This window comes from Pyrgilauda ruficollis, unplaced genomic scaffold, assembly GCF_017590135.1.
Source record: "Pyrgilauda ruficollis isolate IOZ18807 unplaced genomic scaffold, ASM1759013v1 scaffold55, whole genome shotgun sequence".
Lineage (NCBI taxonomy): Eukaryota > Metazoa > Chordata > Aves > Passeriformes > Passeridae > Pyrgilauda > Pyrgilauda ruficollis.
The window spans coordinates 9,022,615-9,039,362 of NW_024527155.1; the positions used below are offsets into that span (position 1 = coordinate 9,022,615).

The window sequence follows — 16,748 nt, forward strand, 5'->3', positions numbered from 1 at the left end:
AGCTTAAGGGTCTCTCAGAAGCCAGTGACAGTGTGGAAGAAGAAGGAGAGGCCTTCATGTCTTCTCCCCTCCTTCTGTGCTTTGCATGAGGAAGGTGAAGGTGCTTTCTGGCTTGCTGTAGCCCAGGAAATGATGTGGGTGGTGGTTTTTGTGAGTGCTCTTGGTCATGCCACCATTATGGCAGTCATAGAGTCCGTGGATGATGCTGACCAAGAGAAAGCAACCAAGGAGCCACTGACATCTGGCACTACCCCTGGAAGGGAAGGTGAACCAGCAAACACCACAGATGGTTTCCATGTCCATGGGATACCTGGAGTTTTTTCTGACGTTGAGGACCGTTTTATTCCCTTGCAGACTCCTCTTACTACCAGTAAGAACAATGAATTATAAACATTTTCATTTATCCATCAGTAAGTTGTTACAATGGCTATTGTCCAAAAATGTTTATTAAGCATAATTGTAAATAGTTGTCATATTATGATTTCCTTTTTGGGTTTTGTTATTGGTTTTAACCTGCTGATAAGATGTCATGAATAGTATCACTTTCTAGTAAAAGCATAGCTGAAGGCTGAAAATAGTGTTTTGCAAATAAGCTTTTCTTTTATTCCGTTATCAGCATGAGGTAACACAACTATTGAAATGAAGAAGTGCAAACTTTCTGCTCATGCCCATACATTTGTGATAGCATTTTTTCTTTCTTTTTTTGCTGAGCACAAATGACAGCTATGTAACCCTTAACTATCTGTCACTTTTTCCCCATTTGTACCCTTCTAAAGTAGCTGAATAGGTACGAAAGGTAATTCTCTGGCACCATTTTTCCCCTAGCTATATGTGCTGTTGGAATCTTTCCAGTGATTAATTGTAGCTGTTACTGGGCTGTAACTGACATTTCATTTGTGAACAGCCTTGTTTTTCAAAGGGTTATTCTTCTGATGAAGTTAGTGCAGTTAACAGTGTTTGCCTATTATACTACATACAGCCTTCGGGGTTTTTTTTTTATGTGTGGTCCCATGCTAATAATATGGGAAATGAAGGGACTTTTCCTTATTCCCAAATGTAGTTTCCATACAAGTAACCATGCTAACAGTAAGGGTTTTTTTTCCCAATTCAGCTAATCCATGTTTTCATGCACTTTCTTGGAAGTTAGTGGAACCATTCCAGAGCAGAATTTTGCCAATGCTCTGTGGACATTCATTGCGTATAAACAAGATTATGTACCTATAGTTTTACAGCATTATACAAAAAACACTTGAAAGCTAATTCTTTTAGTAATTCATTAATATTAATTAATATATTGTGAGGTAGAGCTTGGGCTAATTATTTTTCAAGAATTTTGTATAGGCTAGTAAATTCAACTCCAACAAAATTGCCTGATTGTAGTATTTTGACATAGGCATAGCACTATAAATGCAAAATATGTATTTGTCAGAATTTTATTGGAAAGCTAAATCTGTTTTAAATAATGTCTTCCTACTAAAACTCATTTCTTTCATTTCACAGGCCCTATTCACTTAATTAATTTAAACTGCCTTCTTAATTTTATGTGCAGACATACACTATGAAAAAATGTTCGCTACCTTTCTGTTTTGAGCACATAAAACCTGTAAGAACTGGTTTGAATCTTTTCCAGCAGGAATATCTTTCTCAGTGGGAATATTGTCAGTACCCTGGCAAAAGGCTCAGAAGGCCATTTTCTCCAAACTCTTCCTCTTTTCATTTACCTTGGTGCGTTTTAAGAACACAGTCTACAGGAATTACTAAGACCAATACCATTGTCATCAAAAAGCTTATTGAAGGGTTCATTCATCTGTAATGTTGCCCAGTATAGGTGAAATGGAATGGAAAAGATTCATGAATGTATTGTTAAAGGCCTTCTCTGGTCAAATGTATTGTTAAAGGCCTTCTCTGATCAAATGAATGGTTTGATGCACTTTACCACTTTTTTTCCACTTGCTTTTTTTTTCTACAGCAATGTTTAAGCTGTGGTCAGACCACTCTAAGTGTCCAAGTGCCCACAGAATCATGTCAGTCCACTGAAGGGACACAAAAAATAACTGTCTATAAAAAAAAATAAATCTGGTGTGTTACCAAAATGAAATGTGGAGGGCTTTTGAGGTTCCCTCCCTACCATTTGCAAGCACCTTCCCAGAGCCAGAACTGCAGGGAACGTGGCTGACCCTTGCTGCTTCTTCTCAGTGCTCAGGGGAGAATCAAATGTAGCAGGTTTCTAAGCACACAAATTTTAATAAATGTCTGAATGCCTTTCTAAGGTGTTTTGTGGAGGAAAAGCTCAAAAATCTGCTGAGACGTAGTGTAGACAAGTTAGTAGGTCTGTCGTGGTCAGCTTTCTTTGCTGCTGGATCAAGACTCTTCATTGCTGAATTTGTCTTCTGTCTGTTGTTGTGTGATAGCACCAAACAACACGCCGGTCAATAAGTTTCTTGTTAATAAAAATAATAAAAACATCTGGAAAATTCATGAGCTGCTTGCTGGCTATGCTTCACAGAGGGAATAAAACATGCTTCTCAGTTTTGCATTTGCCAGCTGTTACTAGGAAATGAGATCAGAAATACTGGACAGAAATTAGTTGTAATGCGTGTTAAAGAAAAAGAACTTTACAGCTGATCAGAGTTAGTGTTTAATTTCTTAGTGTCTGAAAGAATTCAGAGAGGTGGAGATCTGTAATATATTTTTTGTAGTGATAATGAAGCAGCAGTCCCGAATGAAATTACTGTATCTATAGTCTGCTTATAATTTTAGACTTGGGATACCCTTATAGTAATAGCATGGGCAAGGAATGTAATTGCCTAAAAGTTTAAGCAGTATAGCCAGCTTAGAAAATAGAAGAGACTGATTTAAGATCTAATACCATCTTGGAACCAAATTACACAACTTATTAAAAAGGACGAGAGACTCCACATCTAAGTTTGCAGAGAACACTTTTTTCTATTAGGAAGAGAATACTTTTAATTTTTAGAGTGCCACTCTAGCTGCTAAAGTCACAAGCATTCAGAGAACTATTGTTCAATTTTATGACAGCATTGGAGTTGTAGGTGTTCAGTTTTATCCTGCGTCAGAATAGAATTGAAATGTATGAGGGAGACAAGAGGGGAAAGACATGAGTTTTGCTTTTCGAAATACTAAAGCTAGCCATAGTTCAGATGAGTGTCACACTTATAGTCTATGTGATAGTTTTCAGTATAAACACTCATTATTTGCTTCAGCATGGAATTTCCAGAGTATGATTTTTACATTGTTTAAGTTGCAGTCTTCCTACGTTGCTGTTAAATATCCATCAAGCATATTTGGCCTAATGGATGGGATTTTTTGTTCTTTAGGCTCTACCTCTAGTGTATATGGTAACCAAGGACCACACAAGGAACATTTTGAATCCACGACTTCCCCTGGAGAGACCGCCACAACAAAAATAGATTCACAACCAAGGTCGGCCCGTGTACCAGGTGGGTTTTTGAAGTCAAATATTTTAAAAATCCAAGGACAGAATTCTCTTCATATGAACTGAAGTAAGAGATGAAAATGAAGGTCAAATGCAGTTGTTCAGCCTTTGTTCTGAATCAGGTAATATTCAGCATTTCAAAAGTAGTCTGAAAGACGGAGCATATTGTAACTCATATAATTTTTCAGCGATATTATGAGAGAAACCATGCATTTGGGGAATGGGATTAAGATTCAATTAACTTTTATAAACTGAAATTAAATCAAGCAAAACTTGGTAAAGTTATATGCATAGTATCATATCCATGAGAATGTTCAGAGAAAATAACAGCTAATACAAGCTCTCCAGAAGAGAGCGTGCAGACTAAAACAGAATAAAAAGAAGCCAACACCATGATACAGCTGCAAAAGAATGCAAATATATTCTGGGACTTATTAGTGGTAAAGTCATTTTTAAAACAGAAAGTAATTATCCCACTGTACTTATGCCTAGCAGGGCCAGAGCTGAAACTCTGTGTTCAGTTCAAGGTGTTGCATTAGTCACATGGGAAAAAAAGTGGAGAAGAGCACACAGAAAATTTTGGGAAGGTAACCTCTGACGCACCTTTAGAAGAACTCATCATTTGCAGGGAAAACTGAAGGGAGATATAAGAGCATACTATTAAAAGAATGCCTATCAGTTTTTCACCATGGAGTACTAATAATTAACTAATTAGAACAGGTAGTTTGTTGCAAATTAAATGTGTGAGTCTTGTTAAATAAGGAACAGTTGTTTCGAACAAAGAAAATACAGGACATAGCTCTTGGGAGAGGACCCCCATCTGTAATGGTAGTAGAGAGTAGGCTGCTGGGAAGGTTGTGAAACCTGCTTTACTAAAAATGTGCTAAAACTCATGCTGCTTCTGTGCCTGAGATTGTAGGCGTGTCATGCTAAGCCTTTTCTTTTGCCATTGGAGTAAATCCGTGACACAGTTCTTCACCTATGCTCCCCAAAGTGCTTGCAGGTGACAACAGTGATGGGGCATTTAATCTGAGCTAGCCTGTGTATAGCTGAATGATGAAAATGTGTTTGATTTGCACTGAAAGACTTTGTACACCAAACAAACATTCATGGAAGCTAGGAAAAGAGTGTGACAGGTTACAGGAAGTAGAAGAGATGGTGTTTCTGCAGTTCTGTGAAATGGCAAAACCACATGAGATGCATTCACACGCTCTTGCCCTCCCTCATCTGTCCCTACAGACTGGCTGATCATCGTGGCTGCTCTCGTGGTGCTTGCATTGATCCTGGCAGTGTGCATTGCTGTCAACAGTCGCAGGAGGTAAGGCCACCCCTTTACCTTTCCAAAACACACTGCCTTACTTTTCTCTTCCTTGAGGGTCTCCAAAGCTTTCTCAAAGAGCGGAGTAGCAAAGCACAGGAATGAGCATCCTCTGCAAAGCTCTGTGGCTTGTAGTGTGGGGACCCAGGTCACCATGTCCTGCACAGGTCACACATCAGCCTTCACACTCACCTGGAACTGCTCACATGAGGACAGCAGCTACTTGAACTGTTTAGTCTGTCAAATGGAAACTAACTGTATATAGATCACAGAAAATTGATTACCCTCCGTCTATTAGTTATTAATGGGAAAATCTTTGGGTGTTCACAGAGAGTGGAAGCTGTGAGATGAACACAGACAGTGAGAACCACAGGATGAGCCAGCAACAATCCTTCCCCACTAAAGCATTGTCTGTGTGCAGTGTGAAGGGCTGTCTTAGACAATCGCAGCGATTCTGTGAAAACCTGCTCTCGTTTCTTCTGAACAAGAGCCAGTATTGCAGCTGGCAGTCACAAGTGACTTATATGCTAACATTGCTCTCAGAGCTCTCAGTAGCTTTATGTACTCCGTTTTACAGATGAGGAGGCTGAGGAGTGAAAAGTAATGCAGTGATCTGTGCAAAGTTAGCTGGGAAATTGGGAAAACCCTAGCCTAAAGGATGGGCTATAATATTCTTACCTCTTTCTTTTCTCTGGGGCCTGTTCTGAGGTTACTTCCCAATTGTTTTCAACAGCTTTTTGCTACTTCAATGTTAAAATCGAGCTTTTTAACAGAGTAACTATTTGCTACTTGAGTGTTGGATTTTAACTCCTTTTTCATGAGAATGACCATATAATATGTGGAGATTTTTGTGCAGGAAGCAGTGAGCACATTTTTTCCTAGTCTGTTGGTTGCAGAGCACTCTGAGCTGCTCTTTAAAGAGGCTTTGGAGCTCCACAGCTCCTTGCTGGCGTCTTCTGGCATTTTATGGCTGCAGAGCAGGAAATCATTCCCAAGGGTGTGTGTAGCATAAGCAGAGTGAACTGAGCTACTTCAGATAAAATAACCCTCATCTGTGAGTCAGTAGGCATGAAAAAAATTCCAATTTAGAAGCATATTAGTAAAATTGAACAGCCAAATCAGTCCTTCAGGAATAAATGTGCTTCATTTAAGAAGAAAGGACTTCAAAGTCCAACTTCACATTGTCACTTTTAGGCATGCTGGGCTCTGCATATTCACTTTACACAAGGCTGTTTGAGGACAAGTAGGATGTCCGGCACTGTGTAGCCAGGCAGTCATCTAAACAGTAAATCTGACAGCTGTGTACGTAGTGCTTTTTTACTACACTGAAGGATACCCAGCCCATGATAACCAGTGTGCATCAGCTTTGGACTGGTGTCTCTTTAAAAGATTGTGTGTGTGCGTGTGTTTTAATTCAAAGCTACATATAAGTTTTATTGGGCAGCCCTGCAGTGAGTGTAACTTTAAAAGCACAGTACCTCTTTCTTTCTTTTTTTCTTCCTGAACATCCCAAGGAGTTCTGCTGCAGATGGCAGCAAGAATAGTTCTCCATATTTCCTTACTGTTGTTTGGCTTCTAAGCTTGACATGCTAAAATAGTTGTCTTGTTTAATGAGGTGAGAGCTTGATCCAGATTTTCTGCTTGCTTAAGAATTTGTGCATTTTCAAAGCTGTGGTCCCAAGCCTGGATTTTGAAGGTGTCCTCATAGTGGGGCTATTTACAAGGTTCATAAATGTGGATAAATTCAAATGGTAGAAAAAAATTTCTAGCCATCAGTAATGAATGTTATTGCTATATGTAGTAACAATAAATATAAATTAGATGAGTGAGCTCCTGATAAATTTTATGCATATAGTAGTGGATGCTTTCAAAAATTAAATATGCAATATGGAGAAACTTTATGTGTTGTATGATATAAGTCTGCACTGGCAGACACAAGTTTGATTTCCAGTCACCTTTTCCTAAATATTGACCTTCAGTTTTTGGGTTTTTTTTTTTAGACTCTGTTTATAATATTTTTTTTTTATGTCTTTCTAGATGTGGGCAGAAGAAAAAGCTAGTGATTAACAATGGCAAAGGGGCAGTGGAGGACAGGAAGACAAGTGAATTAAATGGAGATATCAGCAAATCACAAGAAATGGTGCACTTGGTTCATAAAGAACAGTCAAATGACCGAACACAAGCATGTGATGAATTCCTGACTGTGAATGAAACACAAAATCATCACGAGTTTGACATGAAGACTGGAGTGTAATGGTACCACACTGCCAAGCAGATCAGGGCTGGGGAAACCAAAATCATGTGGAACTTGAACAGGAATTCACAGATGCACTGTGCTACTGATGTCTTTTGAACATAAGCATGAGTTCTGTTTCCTTATAATCACTTTGCAATGACGCCTGAGTTTAAAAATTGACATGTGCTTTCTGAAATACACCCCCAAGAGTTGCGTAATGCTTTCAGTTCCCAGTCCCTTCACAGAGGACTCTCACTGTGTCCTGGATGTTAGGAGGCGTACAAGTTTGCATCATTATTCCCCAGATGGAAGGTCTTCACTGTGTGAAGCTAAAGAAGTATCCAGTCACTCCATCTTACAGATATTTAAAGTATTAAACATGCCATGGTACAGAAATAAGTGAGGACAAATGTCAAGAGTAAAAAAATCAAGTTTAAACCCAAAAGGCATCTTCTACAATGTCTGCAACAGCAGAATCCTTCAGAAATGCCTTCCAGCCAGGAATAGCAGTGGGTACATTCAGAATCTGCCAGTATAAACAAAAAGTGACATTTTGTAATTATGTGTGGCTTGGTCTGCAACAAGGGAAGCCCAGAAGGACAAAATTTATTTATCTCTATTTTTAAATATCTATGGACATACAGCAAGTCTTCTCGGGAGGGGTAATAAAGGCATGAAAACATGAGCTGAAACATAATAAACTTCTATTCTTTATTATCCTAGCAACCTGTATAACTATCCTTCTGTTTTTGAGGTGTTCATTGCTCTTCTCCCCGCCTCATTCATTGGTCCAAGTTTGTGCATGTTTTTAATGAGCCTGTTAGTTAAGATAGTGAATGAAACAAAATGACCCCAGCTCTATCACATATGCACAAATCAAGTAATTGAGATCACTAGGGAAGCTGACAGTATTTTATTCCTGAAAATAGGTCTCTATATTCTGCTCTGTTTTACTGAGGAGATGCTGAGCCTATTAAATGTTTTTCCCCTATAACTATTATATTAAGTGTGATTGCTGATATTTTAAAAGTTGCTTTTCTGTGATCTCGCTCATTTCTTCTGAATTCTTTTTCATCTACATTTTTCCATCAGCTTTTTAAAAACACCAGAAAGAAAGATTGCTTGCTTTTTGGTACCAGAAATCCAATTTCTACAGAAAAGATCAAAGCAAATGAAAGGAAACTCTTCCCAGCCATGTAATATAGTAGAGTAGCTGAGCTGCATTGTTACATGCTTCTGTTACGTCCTTTCGTGTCTGTTATGTAAAGTATTTGTATTGAGCTATGATGCTGTGCATTATATTGATATGAATTGTCAGGAAAACAATTATTTACTACCAGTGGTCTGTGCCATTTTTAAGAAAGCTTATTGGAATGGAGGGAGAATTGTAACTTCTAATTGGACTCCCCCCAGGAAATGCAGGGAAAAACGTTGTTCTGTGTCAGCTGTGGGATGTGGATGGTCTGTAGCAGGGTTATTCAGGAGCTCTGTTCACTGACCATAGCCCCTGTCTTTGAAACTGTTCTGCCAGAGTATGTTACATTATATTCTCCATCTGGAGCAGTTTGGAGGATGAATATTCAGCTGGCTAAATACTGACTTTAGCTAGCACTGATCTTTACTGGAACATAAAGCACAAGACTGTTGATTATATTTCTGAGTCACAGCCCTCCAGCAGTTTCCCATGTGCTTCATGGAAATGCTCAAGTGCCCTGGTATCTGCTGGCAGATCTCCTCAGGGCAATTTACACCTGGGCAAAAAGTCCCAAGACAAGGTGATGTTTTAAAATACACACAGGATGTTTTCTGACTTTATGCAGGTCAGATATTTCATCTGTGAACAGTGCATTGATTCTTGTTTAATGTTTTTAGCACACTTTTCTATTTGTCATTAGAAATCAAAATTATCTGTTGAAGGCTGTGATTAAACTGGTGTTAGGTACTCATTCCACTAAGTATGGAGATCCAGAGTAAGAATTATTCCTCTCTTTAAATCCAAACTGATCATGGGTGTCAGTGAGAAGAACATATTTCACTGTCTTGGAGGCTAAACTTCTCTTTTAAAAACCAAGAAAATCTGTGGCACATTATTCATATCCTATTCAGATGTTGAATGAAGAAATCCGTAGATTTTTTCATAATTTATCCTAAAGTTAATAGCTATAAAAGCACAGGCAACACTGGTTGAGTTCTTTGTATATTTTTAAATGAGAGATGCTAAAGAGGCAAAGCCATTATTTTATATATGCTGATTCTTTTTAGATTATGTCCTGTGACTTACGTGTAATTGTTTCATTATAGTTTCAAAACTAGACGGCCATTTCATATGTATAATACAGTACATATTTTTATTAATCATGCTTTTATTATGAGGGGTTGTTTGTTGTGTGTATGTATTTTTATATAGAGCACTTGATATATTTGCATATTTATTTAACAGATTAATCAGAATTAAAGAAATGCCATCTCTAAATTGTAACTAGAAATAGTATTGCTAAAAACACATCGGACTTTAAAATAAGCTTCCAAAATAAACCTGATTCCACACTGAAGATGAAACATAAGTCCAGCTGTTAGTGGGAGAGAAGTCTTCAGCTGGATAGTCATGTTGAGTGCTGTGATCATTTTTTCTGCTTGCAATTTCCAAGCCAGGCTGAGGTGGATGCTGTGTGACCTTGTCTGCTCTGCTGGCCTCCCATAGGCTCCATAGATGCTCTGGGAGTTGTGATGAGCTCAGCTTCACCCCAGAAGCAGACACAGCTACAACTTGGACAACTCAGTAAGATCTTGACAACCATTCCTGGCTCACTGAACCAACACTTGAAGAGTGCAGCACCCAGCAAGATCCAGCCCTTCCTTCTGGGTGCTGACAGACAAATCAGCTGTGACTGACACATCTCACTGTCTCTTGGTCCGTCCTTGCTTTGTGCCTAAGAAGAATGAGGATCTCTCCTAAAAATGCTAAGGAGCCTGCGATCAGCTTCTGTTATTCCTTTGTCTAAAAAGTTTCAAATAAATGTGATCCAGACCAGTGGAATACTGTCCTAAAGCAGCAAGCATATTTAAAAGAGTCTCTGTGTTTTATGGGAATGTAATATTTTCATGAAGCAATGCAGGCTGATTGTTTTATCTGTATTTTCTTGAAGTTCTGAAAAGGAATATATTATTAAAGCAGAGAAAGGATGTGCAGCTGTCATGTCTGCCTTTCTGGATGTGAAACCCTTTCCACAATACCAGTTCCAAAATGGTATTTTGCAGTTTTTCATATGATAGGGATGTTTTTTGTGTGTCCCTTGTCAATAACAACAGCTTCTGTACTAATTAGTTTGAAGCATTTTGCCTGGAATATTTTTAGGAGACAATCACCAAGTGTCTCTTTAGAGACACCATGTCATTCTGGTTAGGGCTGGTCCTAATTATTCTTTCTGTAGATGAAGGAAATAAATCCTCTGACAACTGCATTCTGCCTCCACATACAAAGATGCCAGGGTATTTTGTAAGTCAGCAGTTAATGGGTTTATTTTAAGCTATATTAGGCCATTGGACAATAATTATTTCTTAAGCTTTATTAAACAGTTCAAGGGCCTAATGCCTCTGAGTCTCTGCAAGAGCTCTGGTTGGTAAAATACCAGCCCTTTTGGTAACCACAGGTTCTGATTACTTCTTCTCTGTGGAGGAGAAAAGGACCAAAGGTGGCAGGAAAAGGGCTGTTCCTTGGGGTGAGGTTCCAGCTGTGTGGGAGTAGGTGACAAAATTCCTGTTCCTTAAGGGTGGAAAAAATTGTGCAAAGGTGTTTTGGGCATGACTCTGGGGGGTTCAGGATGGAGGGAGAGCACAATTTCTGGGAAAGGATGTAAAGGGAGAGTGAAATATCTGTACTACAACTGGGAAAGTACCTTCAACACCCCCAGCACCGTGGCACTCGAATCTTTCACAACTCTGAGTAGGAAAAAAGAACCTTTTCCTGTGAACCTCCCCCACCTCCAAGTCGTCCTCTACATCCACCACCTCATTTGCAAACTGATTTTGACATTTCCCCTGGTAACTTATTTCTCACTGTTGCTGTGCCCTGCTGCATGTGACATCCCCCATGCTGGGGCAAGCAGCTGTGGCAATGAGGAGAGGCAAATTTAGCAAAGATGAGTAGCAGTGTGTTTTGTACAGCACAGACTGTACTTTTTGTCTTCTCCTTCTCACCCCTTTGCAGTAAGGTTAGTAAAGGCAAAATTTCAAAAACATTTCTGAGAGAGACTGATTTGATTTTTATTTATGCTTTAACATATATTACACGTGAGGTGAAAAATTACTGCAGGGACTGTACAGGTCTGAAAGCCCTGACACATGCCAGGTGTCAAGGATGCCTGGGAAAAAATGCCTGGGAAATGGAGCTGTGGGAGCAGCCTTGGCAGATAAAAGCAGTTACTCCCTCCATCTCTCTTTTTCTCTCTCTGGTCTCTTTTCTATCCCACTCTGGTCAGAACCATATCCTTTCTGTATCAGTAAATGGTTCTCAGGTATTTGCTGCTTTTGGGCATTATTTTCATCCCAGAAATCTACCAAATGAATCCTCCCTGACTCCTCTTACAGTGGGACGGGACAATTCCGCTCCTTGCGTATCTTCCTGTTTTGAAAGTGCAAGACCGATACAGATCTTCACACTGGACAAATGAGCTGCTGCATTGGGTTTTTTAAACGTTAAAACTCTAGAAGAGAATCCACCATCAAAGCAGCTCTCCTGACCTCAAGACAGTTGATTATTGTTAAAGTGCAGGTAAAGCAGGGCAGTGAAAGGTTTACCTGCGCTTTAAACACAGCCTTTCAGTTTTGGCTGGATGGTTCCAGCAACCAATAGGAAGGTTCTGTCTGAGTGACACCTTCAAGGAGTCTCAGACTTTTTATTTTAAAATTTTTATTAAAAAGAAATTATTTATTCCTACTCTACAGGAAAAAGTGTTTTGGATGAAAAAGTGGGGGAATGAGACCCACCTTTATATACATTCTCTGCCACAAAAAGGTGTGCACTGAACACTGATGTGAATGTGTTTAGTTTTTCTTTAAAAGAAAATTTTTAAAATTATGAAGTTTTGGATCAAAACAAGTAAACAAAAACAGTCAAAAAAGAAGATGACTTTTTTTCCTCAGAAACAGATATCATTTCAGCTAGTTTTAATATTCCAGATAGAAGATACAGCTGTACAAATTTCCTTTTTTTTTTTGTTTTGTTTTGGGGTTTTCTTTGTTTTTTGGTTTGCTTTTGGTTTGGTTTTTTCTTTTTTTGTTTTTTTTTTTTTGGTTTTTTTTTTTTTTTTTTTTGGGTTTTTTTTTGGTTGGTTGCGGGGTTTTTTTGGGGTTTTTGTGGGGTTTCTTGGTTTTTTGTTTTTGTTTTTTTTTGGGGGGGTTTTTTTGGGTTTTTGTGGGGTTTCTTTGGTTTTTTGTTTTTTTTTTTTTTTGGTGGGGGAAGATTCTCCATATCTTGTATGAGTAAAAGAGTATAGCTTTCCCTTTGTACTAAAATGAAGGGAAGATTCTCCGTACCTTGTATGAGTAAAAGAGTATAGCTTTCCCTTTGTACTAAAATGAAATTCTTAGAAGTAATTTATGGTCCCACTGGAAAAAAAGATATGCAAATTTACAACAAAACAGGATTGTTCAAGTCTAAGATGTCATTAATTTAAGTGCATTTATCAGAAAAACCTCCAGCATTTTTTTAGAAAATTAAGGAATAGTCTCACTCAAACACCCACTTAACTTGGAATTTAGGTCAGCAGCAGTTTTTGCTGGTGCTGAAGCTGAGGCACAGCTGAGATTAGGGGTACGTAGGCTGGCTGTGGTAAATCAGCACACGGCTCATAGGCACTGGAGACTCTGTATATCCAGAAACTTTCAGGTCTGCTGAGTTTGTCCTGAAGTCCTTGTAACTCTCAGAGCAACCCAGGGCAGAGGAGGATGCAATAAGGCATTTTCCACTACTCTGGAGGTTCTACATTTTGTACCTGGCATCTGAAAGCCTTGCCTTGGCCAGTTGTGGTAGGCTGGAGTCTGCTTTAACACCCATATTGGCAGTCTCATGTGGAAGTGTATAAATTGTTTGGTACCGCTTGGTACCAAATGGCTTTGGTACAGCTGAGTTTTACCTTTAATTCTAAATTTACTTGTTGTCATGATGTGTACATCATCTAGTTTCTGGCAGGACAGAAGGCTCTTCTTCCCTGGGTAAATCTAAAAGAAGACCCCTTAGATAATTTTCAGTGACCACATTTTCCCTTGCATGAGTTGAGACTCCACACTTCCATTTATTCTTATAAGAAACAGTAATAAACAGCTCTGTCCCATGATGGAGTTAAAGTCTGAGTTTATATTGTTTATATTTATATCTACAGTTATATTTAGACTTTTATATTTATATAATTTATATTTATACTATTTATATTTATATTATATTTATATTTATATTTATATTTATATTTAATCAAATAATTGTTTTTAAAAGCAAGCATCCTGTTCAGGGCTGCTGCTGCAGATTGCTAGCAGCACCTTACCAGAGCTAGCTTAGGGAGAGAGTTTCCTGCAGCTGAGTTATCTAAGGTGAGTCCATGGCAGGTGAGCCCCATGCACAAGACACAGTGATCTCAGCTGACAACAGCACACCAAGAGAGAGAAGAGTGTTCCTGCACATGCTGTGGACTATAGCCATCAGTGATACAAACCTCAGAGCTCCTTTTACTTTTTGGATGCACAAATTATCCTCTGTTTTGGCTTTGTTCAAGCACTGCCTGTCTATCTGTAACCTCTGTGCAAGTACCTGGAGTTTGTCTTCCTGTAAAACTGCTTCACAAGCATGTCCTCAGTTCAGCAGGTTTTGTTTTCCAGCAGTAGGTCTTCAGATTCAATAGCTTTGTAGTTCTTGGGTATTTCCCTGCAGTTCTTTAGTGGTTTATTTTCTAGTTAATCTTTCTTTCATTAAACAAGTGGAAGTCTGAAATGAATTCAAGGTAGGGATATTTGTTTGTTCAGCCAGTGACTTAAAAACAATCTTACCCTTTGTTCAAGAAGGTTGACTTCCCCTCTCCAGCCATGAAGAGGACAGGTATAAAGCCTGCCCATTGTTTACTGGCCAGTCAAGAATGGGAGAAGCCTGGTTCAGAAACAAAGCTGAAATGATCCTGTCAATTTAGATAACACCAGTGACCTGGGTGAAATAGTGAAATGATTTTTGAGTGCATTTCCTGGCTTGGTCCCTCTTCCTGTCCCTTCAGTGCACTGGGAGTCAGCTGCCTTTTCTCCCTTGCACATCTGCACAGCAGCATTTCTCAGGCGCTGTGCAGGGATCACAGGAGAGTGATCCGTGCAGCTTCTCAGGCATCCCAGTAAGAAAACAGGCAAATGGGAGATTGATCTGTTTTACAAATGACTATGTGAAAAGCAGACATTTTTAGTTCAGCCACGAATGAGAATGAAGAGCACAACACTGTGTGAAACAGACCCTATGTTGCTTTTCCAAATGCCCAGCTCCAGAAGCCCTACCAAGAGTGTGAGGCCTTGCTCCTCCAGACCTTGTTCCTGTACTTTTGGTGGGCAGCAGTCAGTTTTGTCATTTATCTGTGCGCACAGACACATCTTGTTTATCACCACAGAATGTGCCTGCCCCAACCACCAGGACCACAAGCCCTTATCTTGCATGCAATCTGTTTTCCTCCCTGCCTTTTCTGCATGCCGCACCAGTGAGAGAGCAGGCAGTCACCTGCCTGGCCTGGGCAGCTGCCTCAGCTCTGGTGCCTGCACAGGGCTCTGCACAGCTTTGGAAGCAAAATGGCTCCAAGCCCTGCTGGGGTATTTGTACATTATTGCAATGCAAGTGTTTGCTGCAAATAACCCAGCCCAGCTGAGTGGAATTTTTACTGCTGTTTTCCTCCTAAAGCACTGTACGTTGGGGTCACCTGTTTCTTTCATTACCTTGTCCTGTTCACCTGTACTATCTAATACAAAGGAGAAGATTGTTTCCAATCTAACAACCCCAAAGTATTATCTCAGTTGTTCTTTCATGCCTTAGAGGAGATACAGAAATATCTCTTAATATGGGTCCATGATTCATAACTCACTGGCTTTTATATCCTCTTTTGGCAGACTCTTTCCTGTAGGGAGAAACACATTCCAGACACAAACACACTCCTGAAATAATCTTTTTCTCTAAGGCTACAGACATGGAGAAAAGGGGTAAAAGGAGCTTGCAAGGGCTTAGAAAATCAGCCTTTGGGGTGTGTATTTTCAGAAAGGTCAGCTTCGTATAATTGCAGTACTGGTTCCTGCACGGGTTGGTTATTTTAAGTCATTTTGCAGAAACGTTGCTTTCAAAAAAGCGACGTACACAGGTTGGTGTCAGCCTTTAATTTTAAACTTTTATTCTGATGTGTAACAGAAGAGCAGACAGATTCCTTTTATGGAAGGAATTTGAATGTACCGAGTGCACCTTAAGTATGTGAGTAATGGGCATTCTGGAAAAACTTGAACAAGGAATTTTATATTAGCAGAATGCATTTATTAAAAACACTTGTTGATGAAGCCAGATGAGGACATTTTTGCTCTGGTATCAAAATGGCAGAAGATAGATTTACTTTTTCAGTAAAACAGATTTACTTTTTGCCCAAAGATTCTCTCAGCACCACATCAGGACTTAGTTCGTTACTGACTCAGAGGGCAGACTGCCAGCTGAGGCACTGCCAAAGCCACTTCCTGCCATGCCTGGATTTCTTTGGAAATTTCTCAAGAGGATGATTAAGAAGAAAAAGGCCCAGGGTTGTGCAGACTGTTGGTGCTCACAGGGGAGGTTTTGGCTGTGCCCTTATCACACACCGGTAGCTGTGCTATTTCCGCAGCGCCTGCTATTCCGAGCATGCAGAAACCTTGGAGCTTTCTCTCCATACTTGGCAACTGCCACTCCACTGGGCCACGGTTCACTCCATGAGATCTCTTAATTTATGTGTTAAATACTGTTGATTTCTTTATAAAGAACTCAGAAGTTCCGCTACAGGCTTTGTTTATTATTTTTTTTAGAAAGGCTATGAATAAAAGATTTATTTTTTAGCAGCCAGGGGAGGGAAGTAGGTTTCTAAAGCAACTGCAGCCATTGATTTGTGTCCTCCTACTCTTCTAATGTCTTTTCACTTCTCTAGGCTTCATTGCCAAGAACTGAAGTTAGTGAATCCTGGCCTTTGTGGAAAATGAGCTCATTTGCAGCCAGCATCCTGGAATATTTGAAGGATAAAGAGAGGGGCGAGATCTCTAACTCTTTAGCAAAGTCAGGTCCATCTTCTACCCTGCGTGTAGTTCTCAGAACAGGCAGCCTCTCTTATCAGACTGCTTTATCTAAACTCCTAAAGCATTCCCATATTGAGCCCAGGCTGAAATGAAAAGTCACAGATGTAAGCTGTGAAAATTATGAATCAACATTTATTGATGATATGTACATAAGAGGTACAACACTTAGTGAAATATTATATTCATGACTATTTCCAGTATAGAAAGAATGTCTAGTTTGTTTTATACATGAAAGTTACAGAAATCAGTTCACTCTGTAAGAAAGCATTAAAAGCAAATTACTAACAATCCTTGTAAAGAGGAAAGGATCTGAACTACAAAAATAGAATCAGTCTACAGGGCATTCCAACTACAATATACAAGAACAGAGCCCAGGGTTGGGAGAAATTTTACCACCTGCATTTATTAATTTCTAAACAAAC

General features: G+C 39.3%; 1 protein-coding gene across 5 annotated transcripts in view; it reads left to right on the top strand.

Annotated features, from left to right (window-relative positions):
- CD44 (CD44 molecule (Indian blood group)) overlaps window positions 1-10,192 on the top strand; it is a 48,990-nt gene extending 38,798 nt beyond the window's left edge. For all 5 annotated transcript variants that reach the window (XM_041481281.1, XM_041481284.1, XM_041481282.1 and 2 more), the window contains 3 exons: window positions 3,339-3,461; window positions 4,697-4,775; window positions 6,813-10,192. In XM_041481281.1, coding sequence (XP_041337215.1) covers window positions 3,339-3,461; window positions 4,697-4,775; window positions 6,813-7,029 — 419 coding nt within the window. In that variant the 3' untranslated portion in view covers window positions 7,030-10,192. The remainder of the gene's footprint in view (window positions 1-3,338; window positions 3,462-4,696; window positions 4,776-6,812) is intronic.
- The last annotated feature ends 6,556 nt before the right edge of the window (window positions 10,193-16,748 follow it).